Here is a 25,954-nt window from a genome sequence, read left to right as displayed (position 1 = left end):
CTGTCAGATGAGATTTTGTCATTTTATAATCAATAAATAATAATTGGTCTTTATCAATTCTCAATTATATCTCCATTTTCTTTTTTTGTTTTCCTTAAATATAAACTTCGGTTTATTCATTCCTTATCTATCATTTATGAGCATTAATATTAATACTCATAATCACATATGGGTAAGACACCAGTTAATTCATTGGATAGAAATATCGCTTAGACGATTGCTATAACCTCTAACTTAACTCACGTGTGTATGTGTATATATATATATAAGCTATAATTCTTTGTATAATTAGATATTGTTAATATAACAATACATAAAAACGGGCTAGAGTTGAAGTGCTCAGCATCAGCTAGAATTCAAATTATAGTAAGAATGGATACATAAGGGTGGAAGACCACAGGAACAATACCGTATATCCAACGCAAGATTTATTATGTGTGTGTGTGTGTGTGTGTGTGTGTGTGTGTGTGTGTGTGTGTGTGTGTGTGTGTGTGTGTGTGTGTGTGTGTACACCTGGGACTTTTACAAATGTTATAATTTGCTGTAAGTATAACAAATAATAAATATTTAAAATAATGCAGTATACTGGTCATATTAGACGTTTATATATTTCATTCTTGTTTCCATGAAATTACTCGAAAGGAGTTTTCAATGATAAATTTACAAATCATGCAGGTCTTCCAATGTTTGAAGTAAACAAGCATCTTTCATTTCGGGAAGCAAAAGGGTCAGCAATCCAGCAACAATTCCGAAGACCCCATAGACACTGAGAGGTATCCAAGAGCCATATATGGAAAGTCCAAGAATTATTGGTGCAAGAATGCCACCAACTCGAGCAAACGATGAAGCAGTTCCCATGCCACTGTTGCTGGAATAGAAAAGAAAACAGAACACATTTTATATAAACATTGACAAGTTTAGAAAAAAGAGAATCCAAGTAGACTGATGATGATCGGCATCAGCAAGACTTGTAGTATTTAGAGAAATCGACGGAAAGTGTACAATGAAGTTGCTCTGGGGATGGGAAAATCTAATACTTTTAACACATAAAAGATGTTTCCCCTGAAGAAGTACTCTATCCGAAACGCTGGGGTTTTAACATTTCACGGCAACTCCACTGTAAATGGTTGTTCCTGTCGATTTCTTTATAGATATGTGGATTTGATTATATCGTTAAACAAAACAAGATGAAATAAATAAGGAAGAGAGAGATTGAGAGAGACAACTTGATAGAGAGATGTAGTGAATGATAATGTGTTTTCCACTGTAACAGATTTCCATCTATATTGACGGAAACGTTTTGACATTTTGGGTAAGGTTACAATCAGTAATCACCAAATAGAAAATTAATTGAAGCCTATTGTTTTATCTATGTTTAATTTATCTCTATTTTCTTTCTTGCACCGTCATTCCTTTTCCATGTATTAGATGTAACGTTGCCCTCCGCAATCTTCTCTCCCTACTCTATTTCACTTACTACCCACTATCTCTTTAGGCTATACAGACCTTTTTTATAACCGAAAGAACTCTATCCTTTTCTTTTTTCAATCCAAGAACCCCACCGAACTACTAAATTCTAGAAAAAGACTTTCAGCAAACATGTGGATAATTTCCTTTTATCGAACTGGAGAACGTTGACCTTTCTGGATTAAGCATACAGTGGGCCCAATTTATTTTATATCAGAATCATTCCAATTAAAGCACATTGTAATTAGTGCGAAATTCTTGTTCAAATGGTAAAACATTGCACGTACCGTACAGCTGTTGGAAATAGTTCTGTTGAGGTTAAATAAATACCGAAAAATGATGCTGTCACACCCAGCTTCCCGAGAACAGCTAATATCAGAGGAAACCAAAGGTTAGCTGAAAATATATTTTAGTACAGTGAGAAAAAAATATTTAATTATTGTAATTATAATATGTTCATTGGTCGGAAGAACAGAATTAGATAGAAGAGGATTAGGGCTCTTGAATTCTGCAGGACCTAAGAGAATAGTGAGTTCATTCCAGTCAGTGAATAAGTATTCAACAATCAACCGAATTAATGAATTTTTGTGGAGTTGGGTTACTGTCAATGATCTTTAAGCCCATAGAAACACAGCCGTCATCATTATTATGTGAGAAATTAACTAATATATTTAGGACTTTATCAAAGGAAAACAATGTTTGACAGGATCAAGCAAATAACTCAAAAACTCAAGAGTACTCATAGTTTTAGGAGAATTATTTCGGCAAAATTATGTCAGTTTGAAGATGGCGAACTGGAAGAATCATTAGCACACCGGACAAAATGTTTGGCGGCATTCCGTCCGTCCGTCTTTACGTTCTAACTTTAAATTCCACTGAGGTGGACTCTGCCTCTCATCTTTCCGAGGTCAATAAAGTAAGTACCAGTCGATGTAATCGACTTAACCCCTGTCCCGAGGTTGCTGGCCATGTGCCAAAATTTGAAAACAATATTATTGCAGTTGTTTCCCGAGGATGACGATCTGAAATTGTATAATCTGATGACATTAAAGTATCTGGTTGGGTGGTTGTCCTGCATGCAGGTGATTTACACAAGGCAGAAAACTGACTAAAACGTAGGACGAAATGCGTTGCGATATTTGTTAGGTTTTGAGGCTTTTTATTTTCGTTCTGGGTTCAAATCCCGTAGCCAGCTCCATTTTTTTTGTACTTCCGATGTGCATCAAATATTTTACAGGTCGAGGGCAGTGAATAAGTGTAACTATAAGAATGTTGGACAATTTTTATTTTACGGTTGTTTATTCCGGTTTTTACGTCCACAATACTTAGGATCGTATGCCGAACTTGTCTGTAGCGAGTCGAGTCGGTGTTTTGTAAACTTTCCCGAGTGAGGGTAACGAACATTCATCTTTGTAACTCCCCTTGACAATTTCGTTCGTTGAGTTACTGTTTCAAAATAATGAGGTCAGATGATGTAATGGAAGACAATTTGCTTCACATAACTAGCGACTGGATTACTGAGCTATTAAAAATGACGAGATTCTTAAGTCAACATTAACCAAATTTTCAAGGCTTATTATCGTGTAGGTAGCGTAAGCCTGGTATGAGAATTCTACGTTACGTATGCGTGTCGCGTGCACTGAGGGTTAAAGAACGGTGAATACTGGTAATATCAAACTGATATTAACATATTTTGGGGGTGACACACATACACACGCGCCATTCACAAATATAAGATATATAAGACATACGTGAGTACTTTTAATTCTTTAGCGTTTAAAAGTCGTCACCGTCCAGAAAATTATAGCATAATATAACTGCATGATATTGCTTAATATGTGCAATATTTAAAAAATATTAATAAGTGATGTAATCAAATATTACCTTTTGGCACAAAGTTTGAGACAATACAGTTAATTCCTCCAAATACCATAAAGAAAACGATCGGCTTACGATGACCAAACCAGCGAAACGTTAGGTATCCAATAATGCTGGCTGGAATCTCTACTACTGCCATCATCAAATAGTTTACATAACGATTTCCGGACATGTCAACAGAATTTAATGTTACTCCGTAGTAAAGCATACTGTTAACAAACCTGCAATAAAAATATTCTGCGATTGAGAAAAATCTTGGATAATCGACAATAATATTTAGGCCATTAGTAACACACACACACACACACACACATATATATATATCTTTATATATATATATATATATATATATATATATATACTTGTGTATATATGTATATGAATATATATATATATATATATACATTTATATATGAATGTATTTATGTGTACATATATATATGTGTGTGTGTGTACATTTATATACATGTGCATTTATCTATCTATCTATATATATATATATATATATATATATATATATATATATATATATATATATATACAGGTAAATGTAAAGATAAGCAAGTTAGGCAAGTCGATATACAAAAAATATTAAATACAATATATATATACATAGGTTTACATGTAAGAAGGTCCAACGTGCATAGAATAGAAATGATGTCAAGAATTAAAGGGGCTGAATTAGACTTTTACGTGTCCAACGGTTGTTTCTTGGGGCTTGGTGGTCCGATCTAATGATTGTAAATTGATTCCATCATCGGATAATACCAGAATCCGTCTTCAGAGAAGAATTTTACATTGTATTTAATATTTTGTTTTGTCTATCGACTTGGCCTAACTTGCTTATCCTTTCATTTACTTCTCTACCGGCTCCTCAAGTTTAAAACTCTTGAGCACTATGAAGTGTATTCTATACGGAGAATATCTGTCTCTCTTCTAAAGACACTGTGTGTGTGTGTGTGTGTGTGTGTGTGTGTGTGTGTGTGTGTGTGTGTGTGTGTGTGTGTGTGTGTGTGTGTGTGTGTGTGAATGGATGATGGTATGTTTGTACGAAAATATGTATGTAATTATGTACATGTATTTATGTATGTATGTATTAGCGATAGCTTCCGAAATTGGTTATATATAAAGACTGGCTAATGTTTAGGGCGATGTATTTACTACAATATAACCAGAGGTGTTACAGTAGACTATTTAGCTAAGCATTTACTATAATTTTTAACTAACAAGATAAAATATTTACCAGTTAAACCAAATGTTTGTAGAAATCATCGCACTTCGCGGCCTTTTTAATAAATCAATTGCTGTTTTCTGCTTTTTAGGAATTCTTTGCTTTTTTCCTAAATTCTTATTTCCCACAACTTCCGCATCAAATTTGGACTTGCCGTCAGCTTTCCTTTGAAGTTCCTGAATCAGATTTACCATATCCTCGTTGTCTTTTCCATTTAATTTTGCTATCCTGTTGAAGGATTTTTCAGCTTCTGTGAATCTCTCTTTATTAAGAAGCCATCTAGGAGATTCAGGAAGATATCTGCCGAATAAGAATCATTTACAGACAATGAGGTAATCTAGCATTCTTGGAAAAATTGAAATCGAAATTATAAAATATTTAGTTTAAATAGATAATATAATTCGTTTTAGTATCAAGTTAAGCAGTGATGAAATTCGTAGAAAACCTTGTGAAGCTGTAAACTATATAGTTTGCGTGTCTTTTTGGTTGGGTCTGACTAAGAGTGTGTGAGCGTTCGCATGTGCAGTAGGCATCTTTGTCTGTATGTACATATGGAATGCAATTTTGGTATAAGGAAGTCAAACCCTTCATACGGGTAGGATTTACATGCATTTCTACGATAAGGTAACACGGATAATTAACTTTAGGAAGCTGTAAATACGTTTAAACATTATTCAACTAGATTATCGTTAAAACATGCGAAGATATACTTACTTCAATGCAATAATGAATATCATAATGTGTGGAAACCATGAAGCATACAATAGATGCTGCCATTTACGTAGTAAATACGCCACACCGCCTAAGATTATTTCTCCAACAGCGAATGTTCCATGAAAAGCAAAATTCAAACGCATTTTGTAATTTTGAGTGACACATTCTATCACTGTAATAAAGGGAAAATATTACGCTGGTATTTCTGTTTGTCATTTATGTCAATTTAATTGTATAACAAACAAATACTGATTCATATTTTAGCTTCAAATTTTTCAACAAGACCAGCAAATTCAGAGATAGGTCCCGAAGCGATAAAAGGTAAAGTCGACCCTAGCAGAATCTGAACTCAGAACGTGATGACCCACAAAACGCCAGGAAGCATTTTGCCTGGGGAGCTAACTATCCTGCCAGCTGGCTGCCTTAGAACTGCCTTCTCATATTAGGTGAAGTCCTTACATGGCATACCTTATTTATTTACTTGCCTAACACTTCAAACATTTCGTATAACTGTTTTCAGTAATTACTTATGCGCCATTTCATTTTGATTCCAATTCGGATCTGATTCAGTTTTATCCCTCCAGCTCCGATTGTATATAAAGGAGGACAGGTCGCTATACATCTTAACAGAATCATGATTTTGTGAAGAGCAGGACAGTTGATATCAGAAAACCTAATGTGAGGTATATTTATGTTTTCCACTTGGTTTCTGTTATGCTTCTGAAGTCAATAAACTAGTTAAGTATGTCGACCCCAGTGCTTGACTGGTACACTTAATTTATCATCTTCCATAGGACGGAAGGCCAAGTCAACCTCGGCGGAAATTGAACTCAGAGCGTAAAGAAGGACGAAAAATCCGTTATGCTTTTTTTCCAGAGTGCTAACAACACTTTCAGATGGCCGCCTTGGTGATGATGATGATGATGATGATGATGATGATATCAAACTCCGAAAGGATGAAAGATGAAGTCGACCTCGGCGGAATTTGAACTTATAACAAAAATACGATACGTTCTAAAACCCAAACAGTTGAAACATTAAAGTGACAGCAGAACCAACAAAAAAAATACCATCAACTAGATATATCAGACGGAGTTCTACGCCCTTTTCTCAAAAGACAATGATGCACCTCTCAAGAACACGAAGGTGCACTCTGTAGTGTGGGAGACTTTTGCATGGAACTTTTAAAATGCAGGATAGCGAATAACGAATAGTTAGCATAAGAAGAATGTTAAAACACTTACAAATGGTGTATAAGATTATGTAGGTGCCTCCAATTCCGAATCCTTCCAAAAAGTACATAACGACGAACACGATATAATTTGGTGCATTTATTTTGGTTAAACTGCAACAAATGTAAACTATTTCTCCAACGCAGTAGGTTTTATATCGGCCGAATCTGCCAAAAATAAAATCATTGAGACAAAATACGGTTCTAAATTTTGTGAACGAAGCATCTTGTATTTTTTTACTTGTCAAAGCTTCCGTTCTATTTATGTCAAATTATTAAGCTACTCCCAGGTACTTCTCTCTTGTTCTGTCATTATTCCTCACAAACAAACAAACAAACTCTCTCTCTCTCTCTCTCTCTCTCTCTCTCTCTCTCTCTCTCTCTCTCTCCCTCTCTCTACAAATGTATAAACATACACGCATATTTACATGTGTGCGTGTGTGTGTGTAAGCCATCAAAGAATATATATGTATATTATTATATACATATACATATATACATATATATGTATTATTATTATATACATAAACATATATATATATACATATGTATATGTATTTATATATATATGCATACATGCGTATGTATGTGTGTATATATATGTGTATATATATATATATATATATGTGTATGTATATATGTACATATATACAACGTTCTATAAAAAAAAGTTTCAGGACAAGTTATGTTTCATAAAAAAAATTACTTATGTACCTAAATTTTAACGTTCTCTCCTTCGAAATAGTCACCTTGCGCAGCAATACACCGGTACCAGCATTCCTGCCACTTTTAGAATTCGACCTGGAAGTCGTTTACCGAAAGCGAGTCCAGAACTTTCTGCTATTCTCTCTGGATCAAAGCAACGGAGTTAAAACAGCGACATTTGAACTGCATTCTCATCTTGAGGAAGAGATGGAAGTCTGCAGGTGTTAAATCTGGCGAACAGGACGGGTGCGGAAGTGATACCATGTTACTTTTGGTGAGAAACTCATGAGTGAGGAGATTTAGGTGACAAGGGTGCAATTCGTCGTGAAGAAACCAGTTCTTTGCAATCCACAGATCCGATCACTTTCGTCCCAGTAGAACCTTCGATTGACGGTATGGTCTCGGGGTGAGAATTCTACTCAATACTACATTTCCGAGGGTGACACTCGTGACAAGTCTTCCAGGGACGTTCTTCCTCTTTTGAAGCACTCATGCCACTTGAAACATTGCGTACAACCTATTGCCTCGTTGCTGCAAGCATGCCGAAGCATGCTCAATGTCTTTGTAGCAGACTTCCTAAGTTTAACGCAAAATTTCACGTAGGCACTTTGTTCCTGTCCTTGGACAAAATCACAGACTACAGCATACACGTGATCACAAAAACACAAATTTCACAACTTGCAAAGTAAACATATGACTGTCACGCAGCATACTGCCTCATGAAGGTCGCTACTAGCTTTCACTGCGCTGCCATCTGTTGGCGCACTACAGAACTAGTCCGGGAGCGGTTTTTGATACCACCTATCATATTCTTATACACAGCTAACTTTTAACACTTACCTGTCTGAAAATATACCAAAGACTAAATTTCCAAGAAGGACACCCGCAAACGTTGCAGACACTGCAATATTTTTCAGCCATTCTTTGTCACAAACCAACTCAAACTGAAGAAAAAGAGAAAACATTTAAAAAGTAGTTGTTCATTAGACATAGACAACAAATTATATACAACAGCTATAAATATTACAGGCAAAAACACAACTGAAATAAGTGTGAATTTGTCTCACTTCTAGAATACCATTCGATAAAATCAATATTTACATACCTATACACACATACACGCGCGCGCGCTCATACACAGACACACACGCACAGACACGCACACACAAGCACATATATATATATATATATATATATATATATATATATATATATATATATATACTCACTTCTACCTTGTTGATAACTCTTCAACAATTTAGTCATCTCTTTTCTGATGAGGATACTTCAAAAAAAATTTCTTACACCATTCATCATTATTTCAATTTGCAAACTTTTAAGATCATTCTGCAGAAATTTGTCTTTATGTACATTACAAGACAGATACTTATTTTCGATATCTACGTGGATTGCTAGAGAGACAGCTCTCCGTTCTATTGGTCGTAGAATAATACATAATTATATGATAAACAACAACTTTAATCCATGAAGTTAGCATTACTTACCTCAGATACAATAGATGACAAATCTTCAGTGTAGAACTTTCGACCATGGTTGCAGGATTCCTTCGTAGAATTACTTGTGGGTAAGACATAGAATCCTTCTTCAGAAACCAGGTTATACACGGAACATTTCTCGTCTTTGACAGTTACATCATTTAAGAATTCATCCAAGGAAATATTTGATGGAATCATGGATTCATTGAAGTTTGCAGGATAGCAAGCAAATGGAACCGTCTCCCTTATAAAAACCATAGCTAAACCTCCAAGAGCATCGATTATTACAAATATTAAAACAAAAATAGTGAGTATCTTTTGAAATAACCCATATCCGCCACATGATTTTAATATTTTCTCCGTAATTTCAGATGTAGACAAATCTAAATTTGAAAACAAATCAAAATTTATTTTGACAACAAATTTCTAAGACAGTACCATCGAATATTATGTTTAAAAAGTTTAAACTATGAGTAACGAATAGGAGTAAATTGATAGGACTATAAACATTTAATATATGTAGAAAATGCTGTTACCTCAAACGATAACATAAAAGTGATTAGAAAAGTTAGTATATACGCCATCAAACACACACGCCGCACACACACACACACACACTCACACATAGATAGATAGATAGATAGATAGATAGATAGATAGATAGATAGATAGATAGACATACCTATATACACATGTTTGTGTGTGTGTGTGTGTGTGTGTGTGTGTGTGTGTGTGTGTGTGTGTGTGTGTGTGTGTGTGTGTGTGTGTGTGTGTGTGTGTGTGTGTGTGTGAAAGATAACAAGCTGAAAAGAAAAATGAGTGTTCAGACCTTTGAATTCTTGAGTAGCAGGTTCTTCGTTCATTTTGTTTTGAAACAGCCTGGTTTATTCGCTCATAGGTACAAGTCTTCCTCTTATTAAGTGCGCAGCACAGAATCTCGGAAGGAAGTATTTATGACAGCTGCTTCTAGCATGTAATAGCGCTTTCGTTTTAAGATATAAAGTGACGCTAATTTGATATGTGTGTGAAGCAATATATATATATATATATGTATATGCGAGTAAAAATAAATACAAAAAAAGGGGTTTTGTATGATTGTGTATAGAGGAATATATTATTTTGTTTAAAAGAGTTCCAACACTGTCTGTTTTTTATGTTTTATTTATATTCCTGCAAAACCAATGTGGGATATAGAATATGGAATATACAATATATAATATAATATACAATATATAATATAAAATAAAAATGGATGGTACAATTAAATAAAGTATTGAATGTCTTATTGAATATATGGAATATGTCTTATTGAACAGATGAAATATTGAGTGTTCAATATAAAAGATTAAATATATAAAGGCGAATACGTATTTTCTATACCTTGTGGTATTTCATCATGGCCGGTAAAGTCTGTCATATTGGCGGAATTATAATGGTGAAAATTACCGCTCCAGCTGGTGTAGGAAATTATGTAATGCATATATAGCATGTCAGTGAAACTCAAGAGATATTCATATTGTCTGCTGCCCTATTCCTACTATCATATTGCACCAGAGCCTTATGGTCCCTTGCTAAACCTAAAAATCGTCCTATAAACTGTGCATCACTCTATAACCAAGCATCAACTCCTCTCAGAAAGACTCCTACTTCCATTGTTCACACAGTTAAAAAGAAAAACCCTCCTCACCAAAAATCTGAAAGAAATAATTTCCTCCATCATATTGAACCTTTCTCCCTTCCCCCACAAGCATATCTTACCTGCAGTCGTATTTCTCCAAATCTATCGTTACTTGCCTTTGACAACTTCGACGAAGAAGCATTGCGATGTGGTGAGTCCATCGTTCTTGTGTCCTCGGCCGTCTGTAGAGACCAGCTAGCTACCGTCAGCTTATTTTGGCGATAATGATAATAAAATACAATGATGTATATATGCATTGTCCATAAGTTCCGGCAGATACATACCTGAATGTACTAATCGCTTCTGTATTTCGTTATGGGAGAACAACTTATCCTTTCAAAGAGGTTGCCATGTGCACAGGAAACAGCGAGAGTCGGATCGATAACAAAGCAGCGATAAGCATATATACATTCGAATCTGCCGGAACGTATTTAGAATGAATCTACACATGATTTAATATCGGTAAGCAGATGTTAGCGCGCATCAGCAATTGTCTGCTGAATTCATAAACAAGAACCACAAACTGTTGGTAGAGTCATTAGAATACAATAGCTTTCGCTGTGGAGACCCAACGGTGTCGAAACATTGAATGTCCCAATGTCCCCTTACGCTAACGAATCGAGTATGCCATGAACAGATACGCATCTAATAGGAGAAATTGTTCTAGAATGAAGAAATACAGCAGCGATTACTTTATTCACGTTCGAACTTGATCTGGCGCAATACCTTATGAAGGAATATATATGCCATCCTGGTTATTCTCCCTGTTCACTACGCATATGACGATCATAATATTATTGTTTTCTACTCTGGGCACAAGGCCCAAAATTTGTGGGGAGGGGGCCAGTCGATTAGGTCGACCCCAGTACGCAAATGGTACTTAATTTATTGACCCCGAAAGGATGAAAGGCAAAGTCGACCTCGGCGGAATTTGAACTCAGAACGTAAAGACAGACGAAATACTGCCAAGTATTTCGTCCGGCGTGCTAACGTTTCTGCCAGCTCACCACCTTGCGATAATGATATTATTACCTGTAATATAATGGAATAAAAATTGAACAGATTATAACCTGTACATTTTTTTAATTTGTACCATGGGAAGACATCAATATAAATGTAATAAATAACTAAATAACAAATATACAAATACAATGAATTTTATACATTTTACGGCATATTCTTCACACTTTGCTCATCTTAAGATACGATGACACAACTCTACAGATTATCCATATCTTCAAATGTTTGAGGTAAACAAGTATCTTTCATGTCAGGAAGTAAGAAGATGAGTAGTCCACCAAGAATGCCCAAGACTCCGTAGACAGTGAGAGGTAACCAGGAACCGAATACGGTGAGTTCAAGAATTAATGGTGCAGTAAGACTGCCAAGTCGAGCAAACGATGAAGACGTACCCACGCCACTGTTGCTGAAATATGATAAAATTAAAAAATATATAATACATGGTTATAGATTTCCTTTTGTTTTTTGTTTTTGTTTTTGTTTTTGTTTTTTTTTTCTTTTGTTTTGTTTTTTTGTTTTTTTTTTTAGAGAGAAATACAACTTCTAGCTTAAGTCCGAATCAAATACGGTGTCAATATTTCTATTTCCCTCGCTTTTTCTTTCCGGCTTCTGTCTCTCTTTCTGAAAGAAATCATCTGTGATCGGATCTGGAAAGAAATGGACTTCACCGGATCTAAAGGTATCCAAGATACGCTTTATGTCATAGCTAGGACCTTCATAGTTGCTGCTACTCCCGGTAAATAGACCTGAGAATCATAGTGGCTAACAGGTGGTTCCAGATATACAAATATATTCCATACATACATACATACATACATACATACATACAGCTGTAAAAATCTGTAAAACTTGCCAGAAGTTTATCATTTAAATATATATGAGCAAGCTTAGATATGCAATTATATAGATGAAAATACATACATAAAACATACAAATCTGTACATATATACATACATAAAACATGCATACCTACAAACAAGAATACTCTATTGTTGATGTTGAAATTCCAATGAAGGAGCCTTGGATCTAGGTTAGAAACCGTTTCTTTCTTTATTGGCAAGAAATCTTGAAATAAACTGAATAATGACATACATACATACATACATACATGCATACATACATACATACCGTACATGTGTATGAGTTTGTATGTGAAGATTCTTAAGTATATTAGAGATTAACTAATGTGATATTCTGTTTCAAACGTCCAACTCTTCTACCTACCGTACAACTGTTGGAAATACTTCTGTTGACGCCAGATAGATACCACCAAATGACGCGGTTGCACCCATCTTTCCGAGAACAGCTAATATGAGGGGAAACCAAGAATTAGCTGCAAAGAAATGTAAGGAAAACGAAAATACGTCAATTTTTCAAATACTATAGATCGTGAAATTTTCTTACCAAATGACATTGCTTTGCAAGCTTCAATGTTTTAATTTCTAACATAGAAAGATTAGTTGGTTGGAAAAATTATTACCTTTTGGCACAAAGTTTGAGACAATACAGTTAATTCCACCAAACACCATGAAGAAAACGATCGGCGTACGATGACCAAACCAGCGAAACGTTAGGTATCCAATAATGCTGGCTGGAATCTCTATTACCACCATCATCAAATAGTTTATGTACTGGTTTCCGGACATATCAACAGAGTTTAGTGTCACTCCGTAGTAAATTATACTGTTGACAAACCTACAATATAAATAGTATAAAAATTAACTAATGATCAACTTAGAACCATTGATAAATCTGTAGTTTTAAGTACGTAAGTGGAAGTTTCCAGAGAAGTCTCTTTCTTTATTGTAACACAATAAAATATTTACCAGTTAAACCAAATTATTGCTGAAATGATCGCTCTTCGAGGTTTTTTTAACAAATCAATTGCTGTGTGGGACTTCTTTTTTAATTTGAGTTTTCCCTTCTTTTCGACATTTATATTTTCCATTACTTCAACATTAAATGTAATTTTACTTTCTGATTCTCTTTGAAGTTCATGAAGAATATGCCCAGTGTTCACGGTGCCTCTTTTATTCGTTCTTGCTATCTTGTTAAAGGTTTTTTCAGCTTCTTCAAACCTTCCTTTGTTAAGCTGCCATCGAGGAGATTCTGGAAGATATCTTTGAATGTAAAAAACATTTTAATGACGATAATCTAGTATTTCTTTTGGGAGTAAAAATGAAGTTTGGAATGATAACAATATAATACAATTTATAATCAAGTTAAAGAAATTAATGGATTTAGCTATAAATATTTGGACGGTATTCGGCATATCTAAGTATTGTGATATGAATATTGTGAAGTTGTTAGCTGCCAGAAACTGGTTTGTTTTCCACCTCTTCATTTCAACTCCATATACAGAGTTAGATGATAGCTCAATATGTCAATATATCGGAAATATAGTTATATGTAATTAAATGTGTGTATGTGTGTGTGTGTGTGAATTTGTACACATGAGTAACTGGTTCTACATATACTTTTCTTACTGTACTCACTGTCACAGATACATGCACGTGAAGTGCGAGTATTTTTCGATCTAATTGTAAATGTGTGTGACTTTAACCAATTATAAGCAACAGTGTGTGGTTTCAAAACAAGCTAATGTGTCTTTGTGCGTCTGTGTTCGTACGGAACGTAATTTCGACATCCTTTAACTGAATACATGAGAAATATGATTACATACATTTATACAATAAACTTTGAACTAACTTATATCAAGGTTATTTAATATCCGAACAGATTAAGGTAACAATCTGCTTAGGTATACCTACATGAGTGCTATAATAAACAGCAGAATGTGTGGGAAACCTGTAACAAACAGTAAATCTTTCCATTCACGAAACACATACGCCATACCAGATACAAGCATTTCTCCAAGAGCAAAGAATCCATGAATAACAAAATTCAAAGGCATTCGATAATTTTTTGTTACACATTCTAGCACTGCAATAGAGAAAAAGTATCATAATGTAATTTCTTGATAATATCAAATGTTTGGGTTTATTACACAACATTAGTAAAAATTCAAATATTATCACATATTTTTTCTTTCATCGAAGAGTGTAGATACTAGAATCGGTAGAGCAACTGCCTATAAATGCAATGCGGTAGAGCAACATCGTATTATAAGCTTTGTGGAACTTAGTTACAACTTCAACAATTTTAATCCCTCCAAAATCGACACTCGCCTTCCCGGAAGTCAATAAGATACCTATTTAATTGATAGTCAACCCTCTCAATGCCTTATGCCAAAATTTGGCAGCTGATTTACAATTTCGATAGAAGGCTTTCTAAAATATTTGGTGAGGGTTATGCATTTTTTTCAAAACGTTCTAAGTTCAAATCATACCTGTGTCGACTAACTGAATAAGTATCGGTAACATACTTGGGTTAGAATATGTGGCCTTTCATCAAATTAAAAATGATAATTTTTTAGGGCATAGCAGTCGATGGCAGAATCAATAAAGTGTCGGACAAGAAAGATAGTTAACCCTTTGCCTGTTCTGTCCATCAAATGTAATAAAGATAGGACATATTTCCTTGGCGTTCATGCATCTTAAATGGTACACATTCCAAATTTGGGACTTATGACACGACATCTTTATATGACTCACAATGGCTAACGAAAAGTCTCAAAATAAGCAAGGACGTTTAGAAAAAAATTACTTTAGAGAGGCAAGTGTTAAATATTCTTTAGTTTTGGGGGTCAATTCTTACATTATTCGGCGTTTCTTCTCGAGTCAGTAAATCGATAAACTATGTATCAACCAAGGATCGTTGTAGATTTAATTGACTATATTCGCTTCTCGAAATTTCAACAAGTTTACTAGTGAGGGAGACTTTTCTCCTCCTCCTCCTCCTCCTCCTCCTCCTCCTCCTCCTCCTCTACTACCACCACCACAATTTTATGCTTTCAATTGTTATGTTTGGAATTTCATAAGAGTTGGGGTTGCGTCAAAAGAAAAGCTGTCTCCTCTGGCCTTTCAAAATTCTTTGCCATGCCGTTGTGATAAACTTGAAGAAATATATCTGCCGTTGGATGGTCTTTACAAAGGACACAGCTGGATCCAGAATAAAAGAGTAGAGAACTGTTTTGTCTCCGTGAGTCTCAATAAAGCGCTGTTGTCAGCACTCCTTGTCCGTAAAGCTTCTTTCCAGCTGGAAATCTCGATAACAATGATAGACCAAAGGTTTTATAAATTATCCATAATCACTTCATAAAAGATTTCACCCCAAACACCACAATAGCTACTAAATACGCCAACAACATCGACGTTCATCTGCTGAAACAAAACCAAATCGTCTTTGCATATAAGGATTTTGAACCACTTACGAAGGGTATATATTATCGGATATGTGCCTGCCTCGCCAAATCCTTCCATGAAGTACATAATTGCAAATACAGCATAATTTGGTGAATGTATTCTGATTAAAAGGGCACACATGAATACAATTTCTCCGATTAAGAACGTTTTGAAGCGGCCGAATCTGTAAAATATAGAAACATTGGGTCTAAATATTGCTTCTGCATTTTGTTCTTGATGTTTAATTTTCTATAAGAGACGCAAAGCAGAAGTAACAAGGGGAAATGAGGATTAATAGAAAGGGGTTGTGAAATTGGCTCCAATAGAGTAAATGAATGAAAAATAAAAGAAATTCTTTATCTTGAGAAGAGGAGGTTAAAACAGGGAAAAGAAACATAGAAACACACACAAATATATATACATATATATATATATATATATATATATATATATATATATATATATATATATATATATATATATATATATATATATACATATACATATATATATATATATATATATATATATATATAGTAACAAACTGAGGAAAAGAAATCCTTCAAAGGAGTGTGTTAAGCATCCAATTCACTGGATAGATAGATAGATAGATAGATATAGGTATGTATGTATGTAGTTAAAATTTACAGAAAACATAAGACGAAGACAAGAGAAGGAACAACAAGCAGGTGTCTTAGTTTAACGCTCAGGAAGAATGGAAAAGACTTTGACGTTTCGAGCCTACAGTCTTCGACAGAAAGGATTGTGAGAGATAAAAAACGGAGAGAGAAAAATATGTATAGGGATTAACAGTTCAACATGATGATATATATATATATATATATATCAGACAAGGTAGCAGGATGTTTATCAACATATTTTACTCTTCTACACTATTATTTAATTATCTTTATTGCAAACTTGACTTTAAAATTGTCGCCCAGATTTAATAATATACTTTTTATTATTTTCTGGAAATTAATGAAGTAAATAAGAGTTCATCACGAAGAGCTTGTATGAACAATCTAAATGCATTTTAGTACATCTGTGGTAAATATACTATAGGAAATCATAGAGAGAATATCACTGGCTGTTGTGAAACGAGCACATCTTTCTTATTTTGGAGAAAAGTTTGGACATCAAGATAAGTCATATGTATTCTATAAGTTATATGAGATCTATGTAGAGTTCCTTTAGGACTGGACAAAAAGGTAAAGGAAAATTGAAACAAAGGAGTACCTGGGGTGTGACGGAAGCCACAAAAAAGAACAACTGTGGTTGTTATTTTTGTCTTGTTAATATGAAAGACTTCAGTTGTTATGAAAAACGAACATGAGAATATCCTGATTGGGAATCTGCAAAGAAACATGTAACACATTGCAAAGAAACTTCCCTTTCCATTATTTACTTCTATGCCTGCTCATATGGTAGCAGTGAAAATAAAAACCAAGTTTTTGGGGGGTTTTTTTTACTACAATGCAGTTTTCTATAAACTAATAACAACCTATATGAACTGATACGAGACCTATCTGCTGAATCTAAGCATCAAAGCAGAAAAAAATGTATACAACCAGATATAAAAGTAACAAAAAAGAAAGAACATACTTCTTTCTTCAGCCACGAGATCTTGTTTACTGCAGTACTTTTCTTAGATCTTTTCACCAAATACAACTAGCAGAATATTAGTTTCAAATTTTGTTTCAAGGCTACCAATTTCGAGGGACGGAGTAAGTCGATTACATCGGCCCCAGTACGCAACTGGTACTTGTTTTATCGAACTAGAAAGGATGAAAGGCAAAGTCGACCTCGACGGAATTTTAAACCCAAAACGTAAAGACGGACGAAATGCCGCCAAGCATTTTGTCTGGCGTGCTAACGATTCTGCCAGCTCGCTGCCCAATGCTACCAGTATATTGACCACAAGGTTGGTAGTTTTTTATAAATAGATTGACCATCCGTAGTGCTTTTATATGATGGAATATATACATACCAACGTTGGAAACAGCGAGTGACACGAATTAAGTCACTGATACCAAAATGATCTTTAGGGAACAAATTTCAATTTTTTTTGTCTATTGAATCGGATTTGGATGCGCTGGACACGAATGTTTACTCGGTTTTCTTCTATCATGTCCTGCTTTGGGGTGATAACTTTTGATAAAGTTCATAAAAGCAAATCTATCGTTGCTTTTGTTAATGCTTGGTTATAATGTCATATCTTTTAATCAAAAGTTTAGACGATCATTTTAACAATTTAATCTAGTTCTTCACTAAAATGTTATATGTTAATTTCATAGTAAATTATTATGGGAGATTCAAATTTAACTTACTTATCGGAAACTAAACCAAAAACTGAACATCCAACTAGGACACCACCAAACATTGCAGATATTGCGAAGTTGTTCATCCATTCTCTTTCACAAACCAAATCAAACTGGAAAAAAATAATAGGGAATAAGCAATAGTAATATAGTTGCTTGTTAAACACTATTACAAAGCCATGTTTAACAATCTTAATTTTGCATGAAAACTATATATATATGTATCCATACTCTGTGTGGGGGGGGTTACCTTGGTCATAGGAAGTATTAAAACTTTTCTTGATCCCGTTATTAGTGATGTCTTTTGTGTTTAAAGTTAGAAAAGTTCCAGCACAAAACTTTACAAATTTCCGCTTTCTCCTGGTACACATACAAATTCGATTTGGTAAGCTTTTGAACTAATTTTGCTGAAATCTTATTAGAATCAGGAAAGAGACATTCTGCATTGATATGTACAGGAGTCATTGAGTGGGAAAGTTACTGTTTTGTTGGAATTATCACAACACATAATTCTAAAAATATATTTTTTTTAAACAATGAAATTAGATCTACTTACCTCAGACATTATAGACGACAGACCAAATTTAGTGTAGAACTTCCGACCATTGCTGCATGGCCCCTTTGTCATGTTGCTAGTGGGAAGGGCATAAAAGCTTCCTTCTATATCCAGATCATACACAGAGCATTTGTCCTCTTCAACAGTAATATTATCTAAGAATTCATCTAAGGCAATATTTGGTGGTATCAACGATTTATTGAAATTTGTTGGATAACAACCGAAAGCGATAGGCTCTCTTATAAACACGAGAGTTAAAATTGACAAGCCGTCAAATATTGCGTATATTAAAACAAAGAGAGTAAGTTTCTTTTGAAATGGTCCATATCCACAACATTTCTTTAATATCTCTTCGGTAATATGAGAATCTGATAAATCTAAAATTAAAAATAACATCTATATGTACACACACATTTCAATTAATATTTTCTAACTAATACTATACGTAGAAATTCTATGGTTATTTTGAAGACTCTAAGATTCTTGAAAGTTTGTGGAGGACCATAAAATACATGATTTCTTTAGAAATAGTTTGATTCTTGCGTTTGAACCTTGAAAGCATATGCACTCACGTAGAATGAGCGAAAGATTCGGTATTAGAAGAGGATATCTAAATATCTGAAAATATCTAACCATCTCTGTTATACACTTGTCACTTCAAGACAGAAATACGTGCTCGTGTTCTTGAGAAAATGCTATTCACTTCTCTTCTGTCGTGTTTATGCTGCAAAACTATTTTTTTAAATTGTTGGAAGAAGTTTATAAAGCAAATCCTCGAAACAATCTGAAGCATGTGTATAGAGTTGTCTATAATATGATACGGCACGGCTATGTTGGAACGTAGTAGTAATTAATATACCCAGACACAATAAAGTACAATACAGTTTGTCCGCTATTTTACTGTTTCTGTCACATTCATTACCTTGAATGTGATATCAATATACAACAAAATATTGCTTTATAATTACCTTGAATGTTAAGTGGCTGATCTGTCTATGAAATAGCTGCGCTTTATACTCCTGAATGTTGTGTATACAATGAAGACAAAATATCCTGTCGATTATCTCATATTCGATTTATGCACACGTTACTTTTAATTACACATAGAATTCGGTGTGTGGAAAAAAAACGTGGGGGCTGGTACTCTGTCGATTATGATGAGATTGTTCCAGTTGATCAGATCAATGGAACAACCTGTTCGGGTATTTTTTTTTAATCTAAAAAGTTGACATGTGAATATTATTTTCTACTCTAGGCACAAGGCTTGAAATTTTGCGGGAGGAGGCCAGTCGATTAGATCGACCCCAGTGCGCAACTAGTACTTAATTTATTGACTCTAAAAGGATGAAAAGCAAAGTCGACCTCGGGGAATTTGAGCTCAGAACATAAAGACAGACGAAATACCGTTAAGCATTTCGCCCGACGTGCTAACGTTTCTGCCAGCTCACCGCCTTTATATAACTGTAGAATATTGCTATAAAACTGTCTTCTCAGTTAATAATACTGTTAGATATTTAGATATTTCAATAAATCAGTCACACAAGTGGTATTATATAACAGCTTACAAAAAAAAGCAACATAAAATAATATATGTCAACTCATTCAAACATAAGATTAAAGTAAATGAAATGAAAGAGAAATATAATATTCAGACCTTCAAATTCATGAGAAAGTTCTTCCGTTAAATCTTTCGGTGTGTTCTCCATGTTGCAGATAGCAGCTTTCTTGCATTCATCCACTCTGCACAAACGTTGTTCAGTTATATGCGTTCATCAAAATATCATGTGATAGTTAATAAACCCTTCAATTTGAAATAGGTCAACTACTAAACTGACTTTGTTAAAAACAAATTATGGAAGATTGAAATATTTATAAAATAAGAACTTACGTAAATGTTTATATTTACAAATAACCGTATACACAAACAATCACTTAAAAATGCAGACATTGTTAATAACTGTGTGTTTTCTGACTTTACCTTAAATTAGCCATTGTAATCAGAAAGTTGTTATAATGCTTTCGGTCTAATTATAGTAATTAAATCTAAATGGATGTATTCACTTGACATTTATCTTATAATAGTTTACTCTTTGCGTATTATTAGAGTGTGTTGATAATTGTTACATTATCAACGTATTTCTTACCCTTTACAACCTAATCACTGACACACACACACACACACACACACACACACACACACACACACACATATATATATATATATATATACAGGGTTATTCAAAAAGAATGAGCCGATTTCATTTCGCAATATTTTAATAAGGAAAAGCAATAGAAAACTCCAGCTAAGTCATAAGGGTTTACTCACAATCAACTTTTATTTTCTGCAGCATGGGCAACATCAGTGCGATAAGAGAATTCCCAGACGCATATTAGCATATCATGATCCACTGGGTACTTCTTTGGCTGTCTGGTTGAATGCTTTATCAAAGTTTTTCCATTTCCCTTCTGTGTCAATATCTTCTAAAATCGCCTCAAGCAAAGCAAATTTGTTCTTTGGTTCCATAATAAACTTGCTTTTGATATGCTGATACGCGTCTGGGAGGATTTCTCTTATCGCATTGATGTTGCCCGTGCTGCAGGTGGTGGCCACATTGAACGAAATAATTGGCCCTTGTAAGAGCCAGGCCCTCTTTGCTGTCCAGTGGATTATCTTCCTTTGATCGCACTCTGTCTTTTCCAAAACACATGCTCTAAGTTAAACTTCACTTACCTCGTACCGAGTTGCAAAACTGCTATATTGGCATCATCAGCTTGAGAAATGGCGAAATAAATTTAATATCCCTGCCATGATTTAGTAGTTTTTATCAATGTATTTTCCAGCCACTTCATCCAAGGCCAGCGCCTCTTCATTGAACGTTAACTATTGGTTCAATCCTTATCGAGCTGTTATAAAGATAGAAAGGTAGATAAACACAGATAGGCTTAAGACGTATATTTATATGGAGCTATGTTTAAAAATTTGACGGTTTACAGAGAACAAAGTGGGGTAGGGAAGAAGTGGTGGGGTGGGAGGATGCGGTGAAAACAGTGAAATAGAAGGAATGGTTAGGGAGAGACACGAAGTGAAGATATTATTACTTGACAAAAACCAGAGATAAAAATGATAAAGTTAATAGCTGGCCGAAGAAATATTGTTGTCAGTTCAAAAGAAGTTCAAAGACAAGGTCAATGTATTAATTTATAGACAAATTAAGCAGTCAATAACCATTAAGGTGAGGTACAAAGTAGTTTGATGGAAAGGGAGTTGGGGTTAGTAAGAGAAGATACAATGAGTGAAAGAGAATTGTAGCTAAGACGGTGAGCATTTATAATTTTACATAATAAGCAAAGGTCCTGTAGAATTTATGTCTTCAAGCATAGATTACACCAGAGAATCAATTCAATAGAGACGTCGCCTTTTGATGTTGTTTGACGATCGACTCTGGGAAACATAATTTAAAGATGCAGTAATCTGTATTAAAGTGGTTTCCACTGAAACTTAAAGACCTAAACAAAGTATAAGGTGTGGTGTAGGTCTTGAAGCGGTGTATGTGGGTGACGAAGGAAGTAGACTACTAAGGAGTTCTATTTGAGAAGGATATCGGGTGTGCAAGGTAGCATCGCTTGAAGTCGATCGTCTTTCTGATGTAGATCCTAGCCTGGTTGGAACGTGAGGTTGTGACCGTACATTTTTCCACAACATTAGAGCGCAGGTAATATATATATATATATATATATATATATATATATATATATATATATATATATATATATATATATATATATTATTTATTTACCGGCCACAATGTATGTATCAAAGCGCTACTAATAGTTTTCTTTATATATTGAGAAAACTCAAACATATTCATTAGGCGCAAATCACATATCATAACGAACTAAAGAAACTGAATAAGAGAAGAAACACGAAAAAGTTGAGAAGGCAGCATATAGAAAATGCAGACAGGAAATAACGTGTATGCTTGTCAAGAGCAGGGCTCATTAGCCACCAACGGAGCCGCAAATGCAAAATATAAGTTAGTCCTAGAGCGCACAATGTTCTCGAAGATCTGCAATGGTCTTCCTCGGTCACGAGTGGACGGCCATCATCATAAAGTATCCGTGTGTGTGTATGTGTGTGTGTGTGCGTGTGTTCACTGAAACATAGTTGTGACATGGCATAAGCTTACTTGAATTAATATACTGGCCTTACCTTATTTTCTTTTACTTTATTCTTCCCTCTTCAATAACAATTCCTTTAGCGACCACTTATTATATTTCCAGCTTTCACTTACCTCATATTACATATAATTTAATTCTTGTTGAATTAAATTTATATACTTACTTTATCTGCTTTATTTATTCAGCCTATTTATTTACTCCACTTTATCTTATCTTATTTTATTTTATTTTATCTAAATACGTTATACTTCACTCTATTTGAATTTAGTGATAATAAATTAAATAAGATTTGATTTCTTCCCAATGAACATAGATTTTCAATATTTTTATATTTTTTCAGCTGACACCATTATAACCAGTTGAAGTGTTTACCCCTGATCTCTCTACTCCTCTACTTCATACCCCCTCACCTCCACCCTTATACATCGAATCAGCTCGTTTCTCTCCATTTATGATAAAAGTCATTCCGTATCCTCTCACTGCAATTCCATCTTGGTTCACTGAACTACTTCAATGAAAAATGTTCCGTAACAACCACAATCGCCACCTTAATAGATTTCTTGCATGCAGTTGGTGGATAACGACCAGGTTGTGTTTGACGCCTTGTAAGAATACATAAACCACGGATCTGACTTTATTGTTTATTTTCATTCAGTTTTCTCAACGCAAAGGGACGGCAACTAACATATTGGTGTTCGCTCAACTATTGTTTTAAAATGGATTGTGTCCCTTGTTAATTTCCCTCCGTTCTTATATTAAGTCACGCGTTTCTCGTGCATCTGTACAGGATGAGTCTGCTAGACCTAGTAACAGGTCTTTATTAAAACTTACAAATAACTCTCCACACCAAAAATCAGAATAAACATTAGTCCTCGAACAAATGTTTTAAACAATATTATTATATCATCATAACCCCAGGAGGCGAGCTGACAAAATCGTTAGCACCCTGGACAAAATGCTTAGTAGCATTTCGTCCGTTTTTACGTTATGAGTTCAAATTCTACCGAGATCTACTTTGACCCTAATCCTTTAGGAGCCGATAAAAATTAGTACCAGTTGAATTCTGAGGTCACTGTAATCCACTTATCACCCTTTCCCAAAATTGCTGGACTTGTGCCAAAATTTTAAAAACCATTTTCACATTATAATCCGAGTTTCTTTTTTTTTTTTTTTTCAAATTTCGAAATTTGTCCTCCGAATTTGCTCAGCTAGTTTCGATGAGATTCGAACTTGAATGCAGTGAGATAAAACATATTGAAAGGCTTTCTATGCGACACTCTAATGACTCCTCCGATTCGCTGCCCTTTGTTCAAACAATCAAGTTGTATCATATCCATTCTATGCTTTGTGTTTGATGTGCAACACCAAATAGATCCTGCATAACTGTTAAAGAAATTACTCTTTAATTAACTTTTGAAAACATTAACTATTATAGAAATATGTATTTATCCATTGCATATGTGGTCAGAATTAAGTTAATGAATAGTTATATATTTTATAAATAAATTATAATTTTAATTTTATGAATAAATAATAATTTATAAACGTTGCAATTGCAAAACAGAATGCACATTTGACTTTGTCAAACGAAATTGGAATCTGCATAATTATAATCAAACAGATGTTGTTTTATATTCGTAATCTAATTTGCTAATACTTAAATTATGCATGCTTTCCTTCATTATGTAACGTTAGTCTCCCTCAAAGGACTACCCTGTCTAACATATGTAATATGTATTCTTTCGCACACTCACCTATATTTAAATCATTTCGTTCAAAATTTTACCATATTGGCAGCCATTTTGGAGGAGGAGATGAGTCGATTAGATCAACTCCAGTACGCAACTGGTACTTAATTTATCGATCCCGAAAAGATGAAAGGCAACGTCGACCTCGGCGGAATTTGAACTCGTAATGTACCGACGAGCGAAATACCGCTAAGCATTTCATCCAGCTCGCTGCCTTATAATAACAACAACAACAACAACAATAATAATAATAATAATAATAATAATAAATACATATTTTACCTGTAAATTTGCGTGTGTAAACTGGGAATGCATACAATGGGCTTCTATGCCCTACGTGTACGGAAAACACTCGGCGAGAAATGGAAGAAAATTTGAAGAAAGAAGAAAAAAGCAACATAATAATAATCTTTTCTACACTACGCACAAGCTTCGAAATTTCGGGGAGTGGGTCAGTCGATTAGCTCGGCTCCAGTTCGCAACTGGTATTTAATTTATCGACCCCGAAAGGATGAAAGACAAAGTCGGCCTTGGCGGAATTTGAACTCAGAACGTAAAGATTGACGAAATACTGCTATGCATTTCGCCCGGCGTACTAACGATTCAGCCAGCACGTCGCCTTATAATAATAATAATAATTTCACCGGTACTTAATTGACAAAAATTACAATAGTGCATAAATTATCAACATACCAATACTAAATTACTATAATGTTCTGTTGAATTGATAAGAAAATTGGAAATGAAACCAACTCGACTGTTAGATTAAAAACATTAAGGCAATTCAAAAATGTGCCGATTGCCATATTCATAATTGTCACCACTCGTGTGATAAACAACTATTCTATGTTCATATGATACTTATTTAATCAACTTCAAATTGATTAAAACGTGAAGTCGACCTTGGCGGAATTTGAACATAGGAAGTAAAGTCGAAAGAAATGATGCTAAACATTTTGTCTGGCATGCTAAGAGTCCTGCCAGTTCGCCGCCTTTTTGACAGTTCAAATGAGGATAATGCCTGTAAGTAATATTGGTTTCAAATTTAGGCACAAGGCTAGCAATTTCGGGGGAAGGATAAGTTGATTACATCGACCTAAGTGCTCAACTGGTACTAATCCATGAGAGGATGAAAGGCAAAGTCAACCACGGCGGAATTTGAACTCAGAACATAAAGACGGACAAGATGTTACTAATCGTTTTTTTTTTTTTCTGGTGAGGAACACACAACAAAATCATAAACATTGAGCTACGTTTTCATCTCCTTCAAGGCGGTGCCCCAGCATGACCACAGTCAAATGACTAAACCAAGTAAAAGACAAAAGATAAATTCAATTGGCATTGGAAAGAAACGAACGAATTTATCTGAAAATCCAATACACACACACCCACACACACACATACACATACACACACACACACATAC

General features: G+C 34.5%; 2 protein-coding genes across 6 annotated transcripts; both read right to left on the bottom strand.

Annotated features, from left to right (window-relative positions):
• Positions 1–566: 566 nt before the first annotated feature.
• On the bottom strand, positions 567–11,405 carry LOC106880858 (solute carrier family 22 member 15-like). The gene is made up of 9 exons (XM_014931004.3): positions 9,552–11,405; positions 8,732–9,105; positions 8,067–8,170; positions 6,535–6,689; positions 5,291–5,462; positions 4,589–4,876; positions 3,352–3,566; positions 1,755–1,863; positions 567–868 (listed from the first exon to the last, which is right to left on the bottom strand). Exons 1-9 carry the CDS (start codon positions 9,583–9,585, stop codon positions 661–663), a joined length of 1,659 nt encoding a protein of 552 aa, XP_014786490.1. The 5' UTR covers positions 9,586–11,405; the 3' UTR covers positions 567–660.
• LOC106880857 (organic cation transporter protein) lies at positions 9,087–25,954 on the bottom strand. 5 transcript variants are annotated; one of them, XR_016244066.1, is made up of 12 exons: positions 22,812–22,947; positions 21,333–21,505; positions 20,256–20,402; positions 18,602–18,978; positions 18,055–18,158; positions 15,754–15,908; positions 14,192–14,363; positions 13,247–13,540; positions 12,901–13,115; positions 12,645–12,753; positions 11,565–11,826; positions 9,087–9,105 (listed from the first exon to the last, which is right to left on the bottom strand). XR_016244066.1 is itself a non-coding variant. In XM_089361920.1 (11 exons), exons 3-11 carry the CDS (start codon positions 20,305–20,307, stop codon positions 11,619–11,621), a joined length of 1,686 nt encoding a protein of 561 aa, XP_089218046.1. In that variant the 5' UTR covers positions 20,308–20,402; positions 21,333–21,505; positions 24,811–25,954; the 3' UTR covers positions 11,542–11,618. The 5 variants fall into 5 exon arrangements, 4 of the variants coding, with proteins under 4 accessions (XP_089218046.1, XP_014786483.2, XP_052828496.2 ...); XM_089361920.1 differs by lacking the exons at positions 9,087–9,105; positions 22,812–22,947 and adding an exon at positions 24,811–25,954 and having other exon boundaries at positions 11,542–11,826; XM_014930997.3 differs by lacking the exon at positions 9,087–9,105 and having other exon boundaries at positions 11,542–11,826; positions 22,812–22,963.

Source organism: Octopus bimaculoides, chromosome 13 (genome assembly GCF_046866305.1).
Source record: "Octopus bimaculoides isolate indiv1 chromosome 13, ASM4686630v1, whole genome shotgun sequence".
Taxonomy (NCBI): Eukaryota; Metazoa; Mollusca; class Cephalopoda; order Octopoda; family Octopodidae; genus Octopus; species Octopus bimaculoides.
The sequence above is the reverse complement of the archived record's forward strand: the minus strand, read 5'-3'. Positions and strand labels throughout refer to the sequence as shown.

What these genes read in the sequence shown, in the direction of transcription:
- LOC106880858 (XM_014931004.3), bottom strand. Translation starts at nt 9,585, where the DNA reads ATGAACGAAGAACCTGCTACTCAAGAATTCAAAG. An exon ending in ACAAACATTTGGTTTAACTG is followed by an intron (nt 3,567 to 4,588) that starts GTAAATATTTTA and finishes TTTTTATTGCAG; the next exon opens with GTTTGTTAACAGTATGCTTT. An exon ending in CTATTTCCAACAGCTGTACG is followed by an intron (nt 869 to 1,754) that starts GTACGTGCAATG and finishes TTTCTATTCCAG; the next exon opens with CAACAGTGGCATGGGAACTG.
- LOC106880857 (XM_089361920.1), bottom strand. Translation starts at nt 20,307, where the DNA reads ATGGAGAACACACCGAAAGATTTAACGGAAGAACTTTCTCATGAATTT. An exon ending in TCCGATAATATATACCCTTC is followed by an intron (nt 14,364 to 15,753) that starts GTAAGTGGTTCA and finishes TCTCTATTGCAG; the next exon opens with TGCTAGAATGTGTAACAAAA. An exon ending in CTGTTTATTATAGCACTCAT is followed by an intron (nt 13,541 to 14,191) that starts GTAGGTATACCT and finishes TTACATTCAAAG; the next exon opens with ATATCTTCCAGAATCTCCTC.